General features: G+C 38.9%; 1 protein-coding gene across 2 annotated transcripts in view; it reads right to left on the bottom strand.

The window, feature by feature from the left end:
* plch2a (phospholipase C, eta 2a) overlaps window positions 1–20,930 on the bottom strand; it is a 212,657-nt gene extending 191,727 nt beyond the window's left edge. Inside the window, exons 1-2 of one of the 2 annotated variants that reach the window (XM_037536165.1) lie at window positions 20,752–20,930; window positions 8,429–8,963 (exon numbers count right to left, since the gene is read on the bottom strand). In XM_037536165.1, the coding sequence (XP_037392062.1) occupies window positions 8,429–8,609 (181 nt within the window). In that variant the 5' untranslated portion in view covers window positions 8,610–8,963; window positions 20,752–20,930. Of the gene's footprint in view, window positions 1–8,428; window positions 8,964–18,629; window positions 18,743–20,751 lie in introns of those variants that run through there. The other variant, XM_037536166.1, reaches the window with a different exon arrangement.
* Window positions 20,931–21,395: the final 465 nt, after the last annotated feature.

The following is a 21,395-nucleotide window of genomic DNA, read 5'->3' as shown; positions in this document are numbered from 1 at the left end:
ATAATAGAAGGCTTCTGTTTGTAAGTGAAGCTGTAAGTCTGTATAGTTTTTCTTTCAGAGTCAGGGCTTGTTTTCCAGAAGGAAAACTTTGTGATAATGCATTACTAGTATATTACTGCCATATTTACATCTGGTGTGTGGCAATACATGGATATATTAGCATGTTGCTCTTGCCGGAGGAAAACCTTGTATCTCCAAAATGACAACTTTATAGGAAAAGGAAAAAAAAAGCTACTTTAATTTGCATGTAAGTGGAATTTTAATGTTAATGGACTTTTTTCCAAGTTATTTTGGGCTGTTCCTTTTGGTCCATTCTTCATATAATTTACATAAAGGACAACAGGCATTTTCAAATTAATTCAAAAACTAAAAAACTACAAAAATAGAGATATGAGGTTTTCTTCGGACAGCAGCGATTTATGGATTTCCCTTATGTTGAACTTATATTTGTCACATATGTATGACACATACACAAACGTATTCAAAACTGGCCATTTTCAAATATGAGACATATTTCAGCCATATATTAATATATATATATATATATATATAAATGTGTGTGTGTGTATAGACATGCATTTGTCACTCATATATTTGGCAATATATGATAGAAAACATTATTATCTATATACAGCATATAACACTTACTATGTATGCTAGTTTTATGTTATATAATATAAAGTTTTATGTATCTTCAGTCTTTCATATAGTTTCTAATAAAGTGAAAATTAGTACCAATAAAGTGAAAATTAGAACAGCTGCATGACTAAACTCTAAAAACATGAATCAATTTAAATGCTGTTATTGATTTTCTTTTATTATTTTTTGTACTATTAAACAGACATAGTAGCAGCAATTATGTCTGTCTCGGGATGTATTCAATCATGCATCTGACATATGATCCATATATTATGCATACAAGTCCAGTATTTGCTACTAGATATGTAAACAACATATATATTCATATATCACATTTCTGTATGAGTGTGGGCAGTTTTCACAGATTCACACATGGCTTTGAGAAAAGCTTAGGGAAAGTGAAAATAACAGGAACTGCTTTTTTAATTATGTTGCTCCAGTATATGAAAACTTGATGAAACCTTATAAAAAACACTTCAGTAAGACGTTCTCTCATGTCTGTCTTTAGCACCGCTATGGGCCATTTTACTGAGTTTCCATATTAAAACAACAACAACAAAAATAAATTTAAAAAAAAAATTATTATTAACAATTACATATTCATACCTAGTTCATAAAAAGACGTATGTTATGATCTTTTCAAACTCACTGCATTAATTGAGATTGTAATATCTATAAGCAAAATATTTAAAAATCATCATTTTAGGGTACTATTCTGTTAGGAGGTGGCTGTCCCACACCTAAAAGGTCACAAAAATATACACTCTCTCTCTTCCATAAGCACAGCAAAGTGATGGATTGTGCTTCCCACAGCCTTGTCTCAAGATTTCCACTGTAGAGCATGTAATGAACAGATGTGCCATGATTACTTCCTCGCTCAGCAGGTGTCCATGAATCGGCCTGTGGTTTGACTTCTGACTTCACTCAGCCTGAGTGTGGCCTGTTGGGGCGTGCTGGTGGAGCAAATGATGGAATTGTTGATGGGATCCATGCATGTTTGAAGTCATTCAATTACGGCTTCAAAATCGAGCCCAAAACCTGCCAGCACAGCAGATGGAAGATTAAAAGGGTATTACAGGCATCAAGATGCCTTTGTGTGACCATAAAGTCCATTAGAGCAAACAGGTGTGGCAGTAAGCCAGTGCTGGAGGTGCCACTGTTCTCACAAAACAGAGCAGCAGACCTGTGACAACAAGAAATCTTCTACAGTATGACTATTATGTCATAAAATGTCATATTGCCTACAATATTAGCCCCTCCAAAACAAACACAGTCTGAATAGCTGGGTTCTTGTTGCATTTAGCTAAAGGAACATTCCATAAAAGATACATCATTCATGCCACAGATATTCAAATCACAGTGGTTCCTTTCCTTTTTCTACTTGTCAAATGTGATGACAGTAGTTGATAGTTAACTACCAGTGATGATAAAAATGAAACTAGATTTGGATGTGAGGTCCCGATATGAGTACCCCTGATTTGTGTGTTAACCCAAGAACCAATATTTGCAAAACGGTAGGTCACTTCTAGCCTTCATAACTTCAGAACAGTTTAAGCCACAGACATGATAGCAATACAGACCATTCAGCAGACGCGGCCCAAACTAGCTAGCATGATGTCATCGAGCTTTGACATCAGCATCAGTGAGTAATTTGACTCGGAAAATCACCTACAATCCTGATATTATGGCCCTGCTTTTTGGTCTTCATATTCCAATACAGGGTTAAAACAGCCACAAGTTTCACACATCAGATCACTCATCAGTCTCTGCCCTCACAATCCAAAGTGATTACATCCACCTGTGACCATCCATCAGCCAGCAATCCAGCTCTAAAATCACCCAAAACCTACTTGCTACTTTCATACTACATCTCTGCTTTCAGCCTTCATATTATAAACAAAGGGTTAATGATTTACACATCAGATCACGCATCCCACAACCCAGAAATACAGCACAAACGCAGCAGGATCACTGTAAAACCTGCTGTTAGCTCTCTGCTTTAGCCCTCATATAGCAACGCAAGAGTTGATAGATCCTGCATTCCGTTTTCCAGACACAGTTTTCCAAGCAGTAAGTTTTTAGTCATGTGACTTGGTTTATCTAATGCAGGTGTGTCAAACGTAAGTAATTCAGGGCCAGACCTCTGCAAAGATTAGCGCTTTCTCTCTTCTAACATTGCATTCACCTCACAAAGGCCTTAGCTTAAAAAGGTTTTTTACACTGACTGATATTTTAACACTCTGTATGTGAAATGCTATGTTGAGCTGCTAACGAGCAGTGAGGAGTGAAAGGGGAGGGGTGAGAAACACCTGCCGTGAAAACACTTCACACTTCTCCACAAAGACAGCTACTGCCAAGATAAAACAGACAGCACAGCTGCAGCGTTCTTGGGATCAAAAAAGCATGTACAATTGCCACAATGAAAAATTTGCATTTAAACACAACGGATATACTTTTATTTTTAAAAAATCCACTTCTAAATCATGCACACCTCCAATGAAATACACTGCTCAAAAAAATAAAGGGAACACAAACAACACAATATAACTCCAGGTAAATCAAACTTCTGTGAAATCAAACTTCCACTTAGGAAGCAACACTGATTGACAATCAATTTCACTGCTGTTGTGCAAATGGAATAGACAACAGGTGGAAATTATTGGCAATTAGCAAGACACACTCAGTAAAGGAGTGGTTCTGCAGGTGGGGACCACAGACCACTTCTCAGTACCTTTCTGCTGGCTGATGTTTTGGTCACTTTTGAATGTTGGTGGTGCTTTCACACTCGTGGTAGCAGGAGACGGACTCTACAACCCACACAAGTAGCTCAGGTAGTGCAGCTCATCCAGGATGGCACATCAATGCAAGCTGTGGCAAGAAGGTTTGCTGTGTCTGTCAGCGTAGTGTCCAGAGGCTGGAGGCGCTACCAGGAGATGGGCCAGTACACCAGGAGACGGGCCAGTACACCAGGAGACATGGAGGCAGGACCCAGCAGCAGGACCGCTACCTCCGCCTTTGTGCAAGGAGGAACAGGAGGAGCACTGCCAGAGCCCCGCAAAATGACCTCCAGCAGGCCACAAACATGCATGTATCTGCACAAACGGTTAGAAACCGACTCCATGAGGATGGTATGAGGGCCCGACGTCCACAGATGGGGGTTGTGCTCACAGCCCAACACCGTGCAGGACGCTTGGCATTTGCCAGAGAACACCAGGATTGGCAAATTCGCCACTGGCGCCCTGTGCTCTTCACACATGAAAGCAGGTTCACACTGAGCACATGTGACAGACGTGACAGAGTCTGGAGACGCCGTGGAGAGTGTCATTAGTTCCTGCAAGATGAAGGCATTGAAGCTATGGACTGGCCCGCCCGTTCCCCAGACCTGAATCCGACTGAGCACATCTGGGACATCATGTCTCACTCCATCCACCAACGCCATGTTGCACCACAGACTGTCCAGGAGTTGGCGGATGCTTTAGTCCAAGTCTAGGAGGAGATCCCTCAGGAGACCATCCGCCACCTCATCAGGAGCATGCCCAGGCATTTTAGGGAGGTCATACAGGCACGTGGAGGCCACACACAATACTGAGCCTCATTTTGACTTGTTTTAAGGACATTACATCCTAAGATCATACTGGATCAGCCTGTCGTGTGTTTTTCCACTTTAATTTTGTGTGTGACTCTAAATCCATGCCTCCACTGGTTAATACATTTATTGTCAGCACATTCAACTTTGTACAGAACAAAGTATTCAATGAGAATATTTCATTCATTCAGATCTAGGATGTGTTATTTGAGTGTTCCCTTTATTTTTTTGAGCAGTGTATATTCCATCACCACTATACACCCAAAGCCCTAGGGAACATTGAGTAAAATATTTAAAATCTTTGCTTTGTAAAATATTTAAAAATGCTTTTAACTCATGTATTATATAAACCATCCAGCAAAGATTCACCGAAAAAATATAAGACATAAATACGATAAACTGCGGCTTAAAAACCACTGATCAGATCTATCCGAGAGCTGTGTGGGCGTGGCTAATGAGCACTAAACTTATTCTTACTCATGAGAACTAAAATCTTTATCAGCTTTCATGTGACAGTAACTGAATTAAAAAAAGTCATGGATGAACAGATGTGCAGACGGACAGACGGATGAACAAACAAACGGATGGACAAAGGATGGGAGAGACAGATATGCAGACAGACAGACGGATGAACAAACAAACGGATGGACAAAGGATGGGAGAGACGGATATGCAGAAGGACAGACGGATGAACAAACAAATGGACAGACGAAGGGACAGACAGATATGCAGATGGACAGATGGATGAACAAACAAATGGATGGACTAAGGAAGGGACAAACAGATATGCAGCCGGATGGACAAATAAGTGGACAAACGAAGCAACACATGAATGAAGGAACAAATGAACAAACAATGTTGCTGTTTGGATAAATGAATGAATGGCTGACAAGCAGCTTCAGACATGTGCTCTAGCTTGCTTTTTTGGTTATGCTGGGTTAAAAGCTGCTTTAACTTTCAGGCTCTAAAACTGCTTTGTGTGGGCGGGTCAAGAGAAGTCAGCCTTGGGATTGGCTGGGGGAATGCTTACGCACACCTAATTCAAAATGAATACTGTTTATCATTTAGTCACTGGAACATTCACTGGAACACTATTCAAAAAGTATACTTAGTAAATGTTTACTGTTTGCCTGCAAGAACAAGATAAACCTAATAAGAAAGAAAACAGGTTTAGGTTCCCTGAGTCTTTAAGAAAAAAATGCTTAGTGCAAAAATTGAGAGATCGTCTCCAAAACATGGTTGAAAGTCATGCAACGGCTACTGTGAAAAGAGGTTTAGGGAACCAAAAGTGGTTCTTCTATAGCATTGCTTCAAAGAACTTTTTATCAGCGTTTGAAGAGTGTCAAATGCTAAATTCTGCAGTGCGTTGGCCTCTAGCCTTGGAGTCTGACATCCCTGCTGTAAATACTGGGCCTATCGTGGTAATGATGGCATGGACCTTCAAACCACAAAGAAGCCTAAGGCACAGATAACCAGCACCGGTGCTTGAGAACACCCATACAGGGCACATTTTTGATCTTCTCAAACACTCAGCCAAGTAATCATGGGCTATTATATACCCTGGCTCAGATGTCTTGAGATTTGGAATACGACAAAAAGCGGACTTCTCATGTTTAACTTTTAGCACCATCCAGGGCTCAACCCAGAACGGCATGATCTGTTAAAGGGACACAATTGACAAATTGTGAGTGTGCAGCAGTAATCTCTAGAGTGAGAATTTATGGTCTACAGACTAGCAAAACTCTCTTCTGAAGGTGCGAGGTACTTTTAAAAAACTACAACTGCTTTGGCGTGGCTGCTGAATTTCTTATTGCTGCTGTATAATTTTAGGACCTGCCTTTAAATCATCATTACAATGGAGAGAATGGTTTACTTAAATGACTTAAATCACATGTCAGATGAAGAGGACAACAAACCCAAAGCTAAAGATTGCCAGGAAGCAGTCTGGCAATCTAAATACCTTCTTTTCTCTGGCTAAGAGGGTCTGTGACATCCATTTTGTGCTGAATAAAGAAAGAATCATGGTTTTGTTTATGATTTTATTTGACCGGTGGGGTGAGAGTTACACTGATGCTAGCTGTGCTGTATTTAATAGCCTATAAACCAGTGGCTAGGCTAGCAGTCATGAATGGATGACACCACAGGGATTCCTAACGGCTGTTTGATGTATTTGTGTAATGCATTCTGGGTATTGTAGTGAGAGAACATTGATGAATGAAAACGTGCAAACAATATAAAATCGTGAATTCTGTCAAACCACTGAGGCACAGGGATGTAATTATTGTGCTACAGAAAACTGCATAACATGACAAATGCTATATAAACTCTACCTGGAATGCCCCCTTTAGGGAATTGGTTTACCAAGACTACAAGTAGCATACTCAATAACTCATTCTCTCTATCACAGAAACATTGCCTTTGTGATTTCAGGCTAGAAAGAACATGTTATAAGATGACAGAAGAGAACTTGCAGGTCTGCATCTGTACAGAGCACTACAACACAATAACTATCATATTACTGCATTATGCAGCCACTGAGGAAACCAATCAAGACGTTCTGTCCAGCTGGCTTCTGTTTGCCAAAAGAACATCAACAAGTCATTAACAATAATTGCTCTCTACTGTGTACTGCTATCAGTTGTTAGCCTAATGTATGTCAGACAGTAGGTCATTATCTATATGGGTATCCATGGCTCATAATAACTAAAATGTTATGAGGGGTGACATTTTTTGATTTTTGGTAACCACACAGGCTTTAAAAGGCAGGCAAATATATATATATACTATATGTCTAAAAGTATGTAGACACCCCTTCTAATAAGTGAAATAGGGTTAGGTGCACTCATTACTCATACAGGTGTTCAGTTGCATAGACACAGCTTGTATAATCTCCTTTGAAAAGCATTGCCAATTGAATGGAGCTCTGGAGCAGCAACGCACGAGCCTAAGGGTCACCCAATGCCAAGCGTCAGCTAGAGGGGCATAAGCTCCCAGCTTTGGGCTCCATTCGTTCTCTGTAGTGTGTACCATTCAATACCTTTGACATTTGACATTTGAGTTTTTGACATTTGTAATCCAGAAAACATCCAACCTCAGCACCTGTTCTCACTAATGTGGCTGAATGCACTCAAACCCTCACAGCAATGTCCCAACACCTAGTTTAAAACCTTCTCATATGAGTAGATGCTGTTACTAAAGCAAAAGGGGGACAAACTCCCTGTTACTACCCTTGATTTTAGAAGAAAAGTTGGATAAGCAACATTTAGTGACATTCAGAGGAAAAATGTATCTAGAACAAGAAGTGTTGGGTTTAGGAGCTTTTTGTGTACCTCAGGGTGTGGCATTGTTGATTTTTCAGATATCTCATACATTTTTGCCATAGAAAGGTCCAACCCAAAGCTTCTAAAATAGGCATGATATAGACTATAGAGTGATGTCACAACTTCCATGGTCTTAGTTGTGTCTGTGTTCATCTACATGGAAGTTCTTAGTAGATAAGCCACTTTACTGGTCACCCACATCGGTGCAGTGTTCAGGTAGACTGACAGTAATTAATGCCTCTTTTAGTAAATCTGCCCCATATTGGAATAATTAAATGGTGTTTTCCTGTACTGAGCAAACAGATGTATCTAACAGATGTATCTACATGCCTTGACAGTGTACCTTTTTTTACATAATATTACAGAATCCCCAGAGATCACAACGTCAAATCTCATATTTCATGAAAACCACAAGACACAGTCATAGACAAAAAAAAGCACTGATAAAATCTCAATCCTATTGCAAGCTCAAAGTGAAAGAATAATATGTCAGACAATGAAACGGATACACATTCCCTTCACAACACAGCTGAAAATGACAAACATAAAAAGATAACCTGAAGAACAAACAACAGTTGCCACTCAAAGACAGGAGCCAAAAACCATGCGAAAAATGCGAGTATGATGAACCTTTACACCACATGATATCAAGGTATGTCCAAGCCAAGAGCCTCTGAGGAATCTTTGCTTTTAAGAGTGCATTACTAATCATAAGATTCAGGCCAAGATCAGAATCTCTCAGGTGAACTACAACTATGATAACAAAATGACATGACCTTTAACTGTCTTCTCAATAAAGTTCTCCTCTATCTAACATGCATCACTGCAGAACTTTGGCCTGCAACTGCTTTTTGACATTGATCTCTTAGACATCCTGACTTACCAACGTCAATGAAGTTAGCAGCCAGGAAGAAGTTCCAGTGTCGGCTCTTGACGGAGTCTGTGTCATTTGTGAAGCCCCAGGATTTCATGGACAGATTTGGAGAGTCTGTGCCCACACTGTGACCTCCAGAACGAAGAGATGCATTTAGAGACACTGTATCCATTTTGCTTTCCTTTACCATAGAGTAGGATGTTTTAGAGAGGATGTATAGGGCTCAAAGTCATACAAGCTGGCATTAGCAAGTCCTCAACTTAGTATCTCCACAAAATGTTGCACTTTGGGTGAAGGGAACCAAAACAGTAGGGTTTGGTGCTTTAGTCTGAGTGAGACTGAAAGTTCAGCAGACGTTCAGCAGACATTCTGAGGGAGCCAGGAGTCATGCTCTGTAGTTAAGCATCTGGGGGTGGCAGAATGTCTGGGTGGAGACTGGACTGATGATGGTAATAGTGTATGGACATCTAAAAGGCTGGATCCTCTGCTGCTTGGCCCCCCAGGCAGGTGGTCAAAGCCGAAACAAGCTGGAGCGAGAAGGCACCTGAAGGCACAGTACAAATGACTACAGTTTAGAGACTTGAAAGGAATGCGTAATATAGACTTTCAAGAACAATACTACAAAAAAGCATATCTTCACAAGTGAAAACATCTTACGTTTAGTCAATATAACTAATACATATTTCTATGAGGTGGTTGAAAGAGAATTATAAAATTGTCCAACATTTCTATTCATTTTGAATTGTTTTAAGTCATTTTATGTGGTGAAAGTGTCTTGGTCTACTGGCAGATCATCAAGAAATAGTGCAGATCATTTTGTGTATTACAAAAATAATGTGTGAAACAAGTATCTGGAATGACATTTTTATACAATAAAATCACTTAAAACAAGTAAAGAAGGTCAAGGAATAAGTTACATTTAATAAGCCTTAGAGCCTTACTTCTTATAGCAATCTCATAATAAATATAATATTCAGTAACTAGACTTAGCAGTGTTTCATTGCTAAGATAACTTTTTTGCAGTGAATCCAAAATATCCATGAGTTAGCATGTGATTAGGCCTCAACTTGTCTTGAAGGCATTTCAAGCCTAATGTCCACCTAAAAGCATGTATCAAAGTTAAAAGAACAGAACATACATTTACTCTCAGCAGTGCTAAAATGTAATGCAAATGTACATTCAGAGGTTTATAATGACGAATTATGCTAATAAAACATAATATACATAATATAATAACGGCCTGCTTTGAATTCAGCACTAATACTGAAGTTACACATAATACACAAACAAACGTTTTTAAAATACTGTTATCATGCCTTGAAGTGAACATGCACCTATTTTTCAAACTTTCTGCACAATCAAATGGTTAAAAAAGTCATCCAGAGCGGTTTGGTGTGAAATGCTCCGTCCTAGAGTCGGAATTGTTCACAGTGGTGGTGATAGGAACCAGACATCTGAAGAGTTTAATGCCTCCTAAAGCTACGTCACACAAATCAGCTAGATGAAATGGTTACAAATACACTGTCTGGTGCCTGAGATGTTGTTTTACAATAATTTTGAGATAAAGTTTTGGATTTACCATTAGTTTACTATTATTAACATTACACATAAACATTAAAATGGAATCAAACAATTAAGAAAAAATGGTCATCATTCATTGGTTAAGACAAACAAAGTGAAATTCTACATTCTAGTAAATTGTTTTCAGAGGTGGTGATGGAAACCATACATCAAAGCATGTAGTAAATACATTTGTGCAGTAGATATTGATATTTTGGCTACTATCACCACCACTGTAAAGAAATCTGAGTTTCTCTACAGTGAACCATTTCACATCAAACCACTCTGAATGACTGGTTACATCTCAGCAACTGAATAATGTCAACATTTTGAAAGATGGTTGGAAAGATTGGTCTAAAAAACTAAAAAAACATTCTGTGAAAATTAAGACACTCTAGGCCCTTCTAGCTTTTATATGATACTTTTTCTTATATGTGGATATCAAGCTGTGATCTTCTGTCCTACTTTTTGTCCTCTATTCCCAAATGTTTAGTCCATGTCTGTTTTGCATATATACAAAGGTTCTAATTATTCAGAAACTTAATAACAGCGTTCAGGCATGGTCTAGTCAGCGTTGGTGGATCTGACCCACTATTGTACCTTCTGGCTCATATAAGAGTATATCAGTGTAACATTGTGTCTTCCTCAAATAGCACACTTGGCACTCGGTCTTTCAAGGAATGTCTTATTCATTCTGCAGAAAAAATTAGAGAGTGAGCACAGAGCTCCACGAGAGGAGGCCTAAATTTGAAAGACGTCTGAGTGCTTGACAATTTAATGAAACCCCTCTCTCCTTTTCTGTTTGAGGTCTTCAGTCTTCAGAGAAAGGAATAAAAAAAGAGCCAACACACTCAACACCCCTCCTCCAACCCCCTCACCCACTCTGTCTCTCTCTCACACACACACACTCTAGTGTGTATTCCTGTCTTTATGGGATATTTTCATTGAATTCTTTATGACTGACTAGCCAATCTGAACATCAGCAACCATCTTTGGGCTCTTTTACATTTTTCACAGTGTGTAAAGAATGTACGTACAGTGCTGTGAAAAAGATAAAGACAACACGAGCAAACAGAAAATGCAGCTTTTAAATGATCATTTAATATTCAAAACCTATACCACCCATGTGAAAAGGTATTTGCCCCCTTAAAGTAGCAACAATCAAACAATCAAACATCGCTATGAAGGAATTTTGGCACACCCCACTTTGCAGAATTGTTTTAATTCAGCTACAGTGTAAAGTCTTGCCACAGCATCTCAATGGGATTCAAGTCAGGACTTTGACTCGGCCACTTTAAAACATTCATTTTGTTTATTTTGAGCCATTCAGAGGTGGACTTGCTTGTGTGCTTCTAAACATTGTCCTGCTACATAATCCAACTGCGCTTAAAATTTAGGTCATAAACTGATGGGTGGACATTCTCCTTCAGGATTTTCTGATAGAGAGCAGAATTCATGGTTCCATTAATTACGACATGTTGTCCTGCAGAAGCAAAGTAGCCCCAGACCCTCACACTACCACCACCATGTTTGACTATTGGTATGATGTTCTGATGGTGGAATGTAGTTTTGTAACAGGTCCCATGTCTTCTAAAAAGTTCAACCTTTGACTCATCGGTCCACAGAATATTATCCCAAAAGTCTTGGGTGTTATCTAGATGTTTTTTAGATGTCAGTCATGGTTTCTGCCTTGCAAATCTCCCATGGATGCCGTTTTTGCCCAGTGTCTTTATTCTTGTGGAATAGCATACACTGATCTTTACTGAGGCAAGTGAGGCTTGCAGTTCTTTTTTCTGCAGATTTTTTTGTGACCCCCTGGCTGAGTAGTCAGTCCGCTACTGGTGAAATTTTGGAAGGCCCCCAATTCCTGGGAAGGTTCATAGTTGCTCCAAGTTTTCACCATTTGTGGATAACGGCTCTTACTTACTTTTCTGGACTTCCAAAGCATAAGCAATGGCTTTGAAACCCTTTCCAGGCTGGTAGATTTCATTGACTTTGTTTTGCATCTGTATTTGATCTCTGTAAAATGTGGCATCATGCGTTGCTTGTTGAGATCTTCTAGCCTGGTTCACATTGTCAAAGAGGTTCTGTTTAAATGATGTTTAGATTCAACATGTCTGGCAGCAATCATGCTTGGGTATGGATAGTGAAAGTGAAACCCATCAGTCAATTGAACTGGGTTAACTGGTTTACTTAGTAACTGAGGGGGCAATTACTTTTTCATACAGAGCTAAGTAGGGCTGAACAGCATTTTTCATTCAATAAATTAAATCACCATTTAAAAACAACATTTTGTGTATACCTGGGTTATCTTTGCCTAATATTAAAGCAGTTTGATGATCTGCAACATTCAGGCATGACAAATATGCAAAAATAGAAGAAATTGGGAGGAGGCAAATATTTTTTTCACATCACTGTTAGCTTTCTGACATGGATTTACATGTAATTGTCAGATGTATCTATTTAAATAGACCAGCCAGGTGTCCCCACTATTGTACATCAATGGTCAGAACCCCCACAGGGCCACCACTATGTGCACAAAAGGCATTAGACACTCTATTGGTTATTGGTTGTTTGTGGTCTATTGGTTGTGTTAGTCATTCTCTGGTGCTTTAAACAGTTTCTGGTCTGTTTAAAACAGTAACACAGCTGTGTGTGATCACACTACCCTATATGAACTGATAAAATGGACAATGAGTGTAGAAACAATGCAGGTGTACTTAAAACTGCATTAAAGTCACAGTCATAATATTGGTCAAACAAATTGCAAGTAGATATTTTCCCCAGATCATTCAGCATTACCAGTGAATGTATTGGTAACATCTTAGCATTGAAATCATCATTTACACATCTGCAAAAGTACAACAGAACCCAGCACTAGGCTTGTTTCCACAGCTAACACGCCTCAGTCACACATCACCCTGCTCTCTAAACTGACAAAACTGTGAGTGACTTATGGCTTAGGGGTTGTGGCTTAGACAACCGCCTGCTAGCGCCTGAACAATAGGAGTGTGTTTTTTCTGAGAAGCTGCTAGGTAAAGCTGTGACATGTTTGGGCCTGAGGACCACACGACTAGACATGTTGGCAAACACAACACCTGGCTGCAGGTAACATGTAGCAGGACAGCGCAGGGGGAAACCACCTAAAAGTCCCATCCCCCCCTTCCTTCACAGTGTGGGGCCTTCACTGTAAAAGCATGACAAATATGTGTGGTGTGAAACCCACTGATTCCCCTTCTGGGCAGAAAACAGGATATGAATTTCTGTGCTAATATTACAGCGATTAAAAAAGAAAAAAGTCTCAGTGGTGGTTCAGAGCATTCCTCAGCAGATTAATTATGCTGGATATATACTGCATATAAGCACAGTCTGTTCTAAGAGCACACTCACTGGTCTACTGACCAGTCAATAGCAGAAGAGTTATTTGCATAGTGCAGAAAAGAAACTCTGATTTGAACCCAAACCATTGAAAATGGTAAGCGAATTCATATTGGATATAGATATATATTGCATATAAACATAGCGTGTTTAAAAAGCATACTTGATCTGTTGAACAGTGAATAGTAGCAGAAGACTTAATTGCACAAAAAGAAATTATGGTTTGAGCTCAAACCACTGAAAACTGTCAGCTGTACATCCTGGATATAATATATATATATATATATATATATATATATATATATATATGTGTGTGTGTGTGTGTGTGTGTGTGTGTGTGTGTGTGTGTGTGTGTGTGTGTGTATGTGTGTGTGTGTGTAAAATAATCCATTTGCAGGAATGGATTAGGAATGGAAGAGGAATGTCGAAGGAAAATAAGTGAAAGTGAAGCTTCCAAAACTGAAGTTCAAAAATCCTTAAAATATATAGAGAAAATGAGACTCCTAAGAACCATGCAAGACCGGGTAGACCACCAAAACCGACATCAGATAAACAACTTAAAGCAAAAAACAATCAAGCTCCACTCTGGAGCTCTGATCTGAAAAACCCCACAGGTGTTTCTGTCCATCCTTCCTCTGCGAGTAAACTGAGTCTGAAAGGATGTGTAGCTGTAAACAAAGCTGTTAGTGAGAAAAGGAAGAACATAAATAAAACACAGAGTCCAGACCTCAACATCACTGAACCCGTTTGGGACTATTTGGATTGTGAGAAGCAGAAATGCAACCAACCTGCAGATTTCTTGGAAAAACTAAAAGCAAGTCTCTTGAAAAGAATGGAAGCTGTAATAAAGACGAAGTATGTACACACTACTAAATATTTTGAAGTTATATTTAGTTGTTGAGGCTTCTGCGCAATCTTCTGCTTTTTTCCGACACTAAAAAACAAATATCTTCTTGCAATTTTGACTGTAAAATGCTTATACTAATAAAGATATGCTTAAGCTTTTCTAATAGCACTACTACTAAACAGGCAAAAACAGAAGATATTTTGTACAGCATTAAAAAGAGAATGATTTGAACCCAAACCAATGAAAGCTCAAATCTAATCTTTATTGAATTACATCAGAAGGGCATCGAACATCCTTTCTTTTCTGTAGCAAGTGTGAAATGAAAAGTGGAAATCAAACTTGCGGTGGTTTTTAAACCACATGCGCATTCAGTTTGGAGGGGAGGGTATTAAGTATAGTGAATCAGAAAGATCCCTGTTTGACTCTTACCCCCACCTGGCTCCCCTCTAAACCTGCTTCTAAAAGGGAGACAAAAGCTTTTGTGCGCCACACTGAATGGACTGCTGACAGATACAGGAGTTAGCATGCAAACGTTTGCCTTTAATTCCGTATCCCTGTGCAGATACTGCGAAGCCCTGCACCACTTCTGAGCCCGTATTTTGGAGAGTAACAGTTTTGCCTGCACTCGGAGTTTAAAGGGCCCATTTTGTGGACAACTGAACTTTCTTGCTTTTTTTAGTTTAATGTATTATAAGTTTTCAAAGCCTACCATTCACTCCACACCGTCCATATATAGAAGCTACAGTCCAAAACCTGTCTGTTTTGAATGAACTGTTTTTGTGATGTCACAAAAACCAACATATTTACATATACACAAAGCAGTGCAGTCCAGCCCAGGTTAAAGTTATACGGAGTGTTTAATCAGTCAGGACATCTTTTTCAATGAAGCACAGTACAGGAAAGCCAATCAGAACAGGGGCCATTTACATATACAGTCGTGTGCAAAAGTTTGGGCACCCCTGTTCGAATGTCTTGATGTTCTAAGCGAAAGTATGTTAACACATTCTCTACTGAGAACACACTTCTGTGCACTTGCTGTTTATTTGCTGAATTTAACATATGGGGGAAAAAATAAAACATAACATGCAAAAGTTATGGCACCCTTTTCTATTTAGTGTTTATTCCGATGTGTTAACCTTAGCAAATAAATATAAATGGATCATTAAAAGAGAAAAAAGCTCAGTTTAAGTTTTCTCTATCAAAGATGTGTTAACTTATTTCCACTTCAAAAAATTGACAAAACATGACATTTTACCAGGGGTGTACAAACTTTTGCATTTGACTGTGTCAGTCTTACAAGCACAGTATCAATAAGAGCCTGTTTAATTCTAAGGAATAAACAGAGACTGGACAGTAGTCATGTACAAAAGAATCATAGATGTTGCGACACAAAACCACACAAAAGTCACAATTATTTTGAACAGTAAATATTCTGTATATGGGTTGGGCAATATGATGATATGATATTGTCATCCCAGTTGATTTTTCTAAGCATTTTGTGGATGCATCAGTATTTATCGCATCTTGTGAAAAAGTTTTTAACTATCATGATATTTTTACCACTTTTACAGAAGCAGTGATGTGGATCTTATCATTCTGCGCTGAAAACTGGACAAAGAGACTCCCAGATCAATATAAACTAAAGAATTGTGACAAATTATGCTAATTCTAACCTTTTATTTTGAGCCAACTGGATTTGAGATGCCTTAAAAGCAGCAAAATATTAGTATTCATATCTAGGCGGTGTGCAGGTGCGTAGAATGTAGAATGTACAAATGCATAATGCAGATTGGGAAAAAAGAAATGCACTCATCTTCTACAGTGTTCATCCCATTAGTGAGAAAAATAGCCTCCCTCTCTTAAATTACCAGCAGTGAGAACAAAATATGGTGGAATAATGACAGATAAGCTAGATGTGCTGGTTATGAAAGAGGTCTTAAGATTTTTCTAATGCTCTTTTATGCAGTGTTTGCTAAAATATTAGCATAGCCTACATTATTCACACTTCTCTTGTATAAACAAGGTTAGATGGCCGTTGCTTCTTCCACATTGCATTGCTTTAGCCCAAATGCTCTTAGAGCTGAAGCATGGACTACTTATCCACCATTTGAAGCCATTATCATTCAGCAAATCTACACTGGCGTACGTATGGCCAGGCAAGATAAGAGATTACTTAAAAAGCTTGAGAACAAAGCCACGTTCAAACTGCATGCCCTTTATTCTACACACTGCCTGCATATTAGGAAAGATACAACTGAGTTTTAGTGTTTCCCACACTTAGGCTATACCTGGGGACTCGGCCAAAGTATATTGACGGCCACACAAGTACATTTTGTCCCCTTTTTAACAGATGGCGAACCCTATGGGCCTCTTAGACCTTCAGAGAAGGCTATTGATTTCTATGAACTGAACAATACAAGTCTAATATCTAGTTCTTTTTTTATTCAACAGAATTATGCTTGTATTTAAAAGTTAATTTCATCAATTTTCCAAAATTTATGTATAATTCAGTGGTTGGTTTGATGAGAAATGGTTTATTTGGAGAGAAACTTATAGACATTGGTAGTGATAGGAACCAGGGGTCCCGATGTCTACACACATACACAGCCATTTTATTTACTTTCCAAAATCAACGGTGAACCTACATGTGTCTACTGAGCTTTTAACTAGCATTTATGATGGATAATAGTGGAAATTCTCTGCGCATGAAAACTCTTCATGTTTCTCCTCACCATCAATGGATTAAATTGCACTGATTAAACTACATTTTAGACCAAAACTTTGTCACAAACCTATTGCAAAACAATGTCTCAGGCAGTGTATTCATCGCCATTTCAAGTAAAAGCTTTCTGGGAAGGAGTTTTTAGAGGCTATAAACTCCTTTGATGTCTGGTTCCTATAACAAACACTGTGAACAATTTTGACTCTTAAGTCTCTAAAACAAAGAACCTCAGATCAGACCACTCTGAATGATTTTGTGGACAAGTTAACAATTAAATTATGCGTTTTACAAATGCATAATTTAGAAAAAAATGATAGAGTTTCCTTTTAAACTCTGCAAGCATCACAGTACTATTCCTGTTAAATTCTGGATGGAAACAATATTCTTCAAAGTGGAAAGTAGGAATTCAAGTGGAAAGTAGGAATTGTTTTGGTTCATGGTATTTAGGTAAATATAGCTAAGTAAGCACTGTTAGTGTTGGTTAGGGCAGCAGGAGATAAAGAGAAGTCCTAGAGTGTTTGCCTATCGGCATTATGATGAAATGACACAGAAATGAACCATTGCATTTTGATTTCCAATTGAATACGAGTGGCGGGGTAATCATTGGGATCTGTCACAAGCTTCAAGTACAGCACAGAATGTGTTTTAGAAGTTAGCTTGGCACTAACAACATACCTGAATCCCATAGGGATGCTAGCAGAAATTAGCATTATTGCAGGGGTGGGTTTTTTCCTCATGTTTTGACTGAGTTTTTATATTTATAGTTCAAATTAACCACCTAGCTGTAATTCGTGTGCCACTGCATTTCATCACTATCCATTTTTCATTTTAACCAATTCCAGAGAAAACAGTTTTCATGAATAAATAGCAGTGCACAGTATCTATATATCCCATGGTGCTCCCCTTTGTTTCAGAAACATGGGGAAGATGCTGGCAAGCCAACAAGTCACCAGCTGGCAACTTGGTGATTCTCTGTAACTCACAGTTGCTCATTGGCATACGGAGCGGCTGATACAATAGGCCTTTTCATTACCTTTCAACTCTCTGGTTCATGTTGCATCTCACAAAGCAGCCTACAACACAAAAAACTTTTTCAGCTTTAGACTGAACTAGATTCTTCAGTGAGGAGTGTATGAAAATGAGCAAAGAAGGGTCTCGAGAAAGCAGGGCAAACTTTCAAACCGACAAAACTCAGCGAGGAACTGCATAAGGCTCAGAAGGAAAATGAAACACACTGTAAATGTTGGAAATGACATAAATGGAGGGGTGTTTCCTGTCTAAGTACAAGGGTTAACATCTAATTTATGGGCGCCTGATTCACTGTTTAGCCCGAAGCACAAAGCAAGTTTCCCTAGACGTTGTTCCACTCAGTTCAGAGCGATGACTGCCAATTCATGTTGAACAGACCATGACAGCATGCAGACACTCATAGCAGTCTGAAGACATAACTTCAAAATCACTATGCCTTCAGCTCACCTGAAGCTTCTTTTTTTCTCATGCTCCCAGTTTCAGGTGAGCGATCTAGTGTTTCTCTGCAGTGCAGCCCCCCAGGTGAAAACCTGACCCAGACCAAGAAACCAACCCCGGCTTCACAAATCTAACCACACCTGGGCATTCACTTAAGCTGCGGCAATTCTTGGCAACATCGCAACATCTCAAGTTCTTTATTGTTCTTGAGAAAAAGTTACAGAGTATCACGTTACCTTCACGAGTGACGGGAACCAATCTTGCTCAGGTAGGAGCCGGTAGATCTCAGAGTTCGAGCAGTCAAGGTGATAGAAACAAACACTTATACTCCTTCAGACAGGTCTTTTCATTCACTATGCTTTCCACTCGTCCACACATTTGCAATAGCTCTAACGTGTTCCAGGTAAAGGAAGCTGATGTCATCTGTAATCTCTTTGTCCACAGTGGGTGTTCCCATATGGGGCAACAGCTCTCCCTGCGTCAACACTGGACAAGTAAGGGCAAAGGAGTCTTCGCGGGAATGGGCGGGCAGTGGGGTGGGGTGTAGAGAGCGGGAGCACATGGTAAATGGCCCATGTTGTGTACATGATCATTGGGAGTGTTTTTTGTTAGGACAAACATGATTACATTCAATTGGAACCACCAGTTTTGGGGTCTTTGCCCAACTATAGTTCTAGTATTTCATGTCATTGTTGTCACATGAAAAGATATTCTCCCCTCAGCTTACTTAGAATCTGAATACAGTAAAAGAGAATTGCACTACTGTAATAGACCATGCTCAGATTGAGTCAGCTAAGCAGGTAATATAATATAAAAAGGGTAATTTTGGCAATTAGTCTTGATTTTTTTTTTTTCTAATTGGAAAAGGTAATTAGGAGTAGACTGCTTACTAGTGAAAGGTCACTATCTTTATAAGGTTTTGCCTGGGATCACTGTTTTAAATAAAATGGAAATAAAATAGTGCAGATAAACATATGAAATGATTCTATTATGGTGGTACTACTATGAAACTTCCCAGAATTCAGAGCTGTGGATGATTCCATAATGGCTGAGAAAGCTGTATAACATTGAGGATGAGGACATACTAAAATTGAAGTGATAATATATATGGCTAAGATGTAAACAAAGTCATTCAGAGTGGTTTAGAGCAGAACCAACACAGATTACTTTACAGTGGTGGTGATGGGAACCATAGGTCAGTATGTCCATTACCTAAATATGTCCATCGTATTTACTATCCCAAACAACCAGCGATCCTACATGTGTGTTCAGAGTTTATGTTATGTTAATGACTGTTAAATAGTGGTAAATCTGTATAAATATATTTTCTTTGGAGACTATTTTGCAATACAACACACCTCTGCACCATGAATAGAGGGAAAAAATATATTTTCACCCAAAATCTTGGCAACATATATGTAACTATTTCATGTAATAACTTTCTGTGAGGGTGCTTTTAGAAGCTTAAAATACTTTGGATGTCTTGTCCACCGCTGTTGTGAACAATCCTGACTGGGTTATTTTCTCTAGACTGCAGCATTTCACATCAAACCACTCTTAATGAGTTTGTTTACATCTGAACTATTAAATTATGCAGAACTTCGGCAAGTCTGTGAGCGTCTGCTTTAACATCTAGAATGGCTCATATTTAAAACATGGTGTTCTAAATCCCTGGCGGATGACTTATCAAGAAATTATTATGAATGATAAAAAATATATAAATAGTATATTATTTGCCATTTAATGTCTTTTTGGTGTTCCTAATAAATCCTGAAATGAGCTATAGTATTCCAATCTACATGGTATAGGTTATAAGTGAATGAAATAACAGCATCTATTAATATGACTAGTTTTTGAACTTTTGTACACTAGTGTAACACATAACAGCCTGCAAAACAGCAAGTGCGCAGAACAGAGCATTTGCAAATGAACTCGAGAGAGCAAAGTCCTGCCTGTAGTACCGTATGATCTTTTATGGCACTGCCATGCAAAACAAATCAGCCTGCAGGCAGAGCGTAACATTTCCCATGCACTTTGATTAGAACTCGTTCTGATTATCATTGAGTTAAGAAAATGATATCATTTGGAGCGAACTAAATGACATACGCTGCTTTCCACAAGTTTAATCTTGTGATTTCATCTCCAAAATGGCACTATAAATGTAACAGTAGGCATATTACAACATTCAGTGCGGCCTGTGGCAAAAATCAGTTTTACTGACTCTCTGGGTAAACATACGCATCAGACATGACTGGAAAGGATATTTGAAACTTAAGAAATGTAGTTAAAAAAGTTTTGTTTTCGCTTCTCATTATTCTTCACAAATCACCTACATGAACATTAAAAATTCCGCCCTACCTCAGTGAGACTGAAGCTTCATTCGTTTCCAAGTTGATTCTGTAGCTATTACTTCCCTCAGCTGCCCTGCACACCATCTAACTCCAGCCTGCAAGAAGTCACATGTATCTCTCAGTTTGAAAAAAAGAGCTGCCCCTACTCAAGTGTAAACAGCGTCCACACTTCCTTGACTGCCATAAGGAGTAAATAGACTCCTGCAAGTCTTTAATCAAACCAGGCCTGCCCCCTGAAGTTGAAGTCTGGTGACCAGCCCTAAGTATGGATTTTTGGCCAACTGAAGCATGAAAGGGGCATGCTTGCTTCTTCGCTGTTCTTTGCTTTAACAGCGCAGCCTGGTGTGGGTGCACCAAAGGAACAAAGAAACAGGTTCTGCAGGCTAGGATTTGAGGCCATCTATAGTCATGTAATCTATTGTGCACCGAGGGAAAAGGGGAAAGATAAATATGTCAGAATAAGCCAAAGGATTTATGGGGATAGAGCTACAAAAGCAATTCATGAAAATATATAGTCTCTCTCATCAAAAAGCCAGCAATACAGCACAAGCCCATGCCTAAGCTATATTTCACCTCACATGTTTAATCAGCAAACTTATAACACAGTGGATAATGTCGTTTTGTACAGGTCATCTAATGTGAAATACAGTG

The sequence above is a fragment of the Pygocentrus nattereri genome, chromosome 29 (genome assembly GCF_015220715.1).
Source record: "Pygocentrus nattereri isolate fPygNat1 chromosome 29, fPygNat1.pri, whole genome shotgun sequence".
NCBI lineage: Eukaryota > Metazoa > Chordata > Actinopteri > Characiformes > Serrasalmidae > Pygocentrus > Pygocentrus nattereri.
The sequence above is the reverse complement of the archived record's forward strand: the minus strand, read 5'-3'. Positions and strand labels throughout refer to the sequence as shown.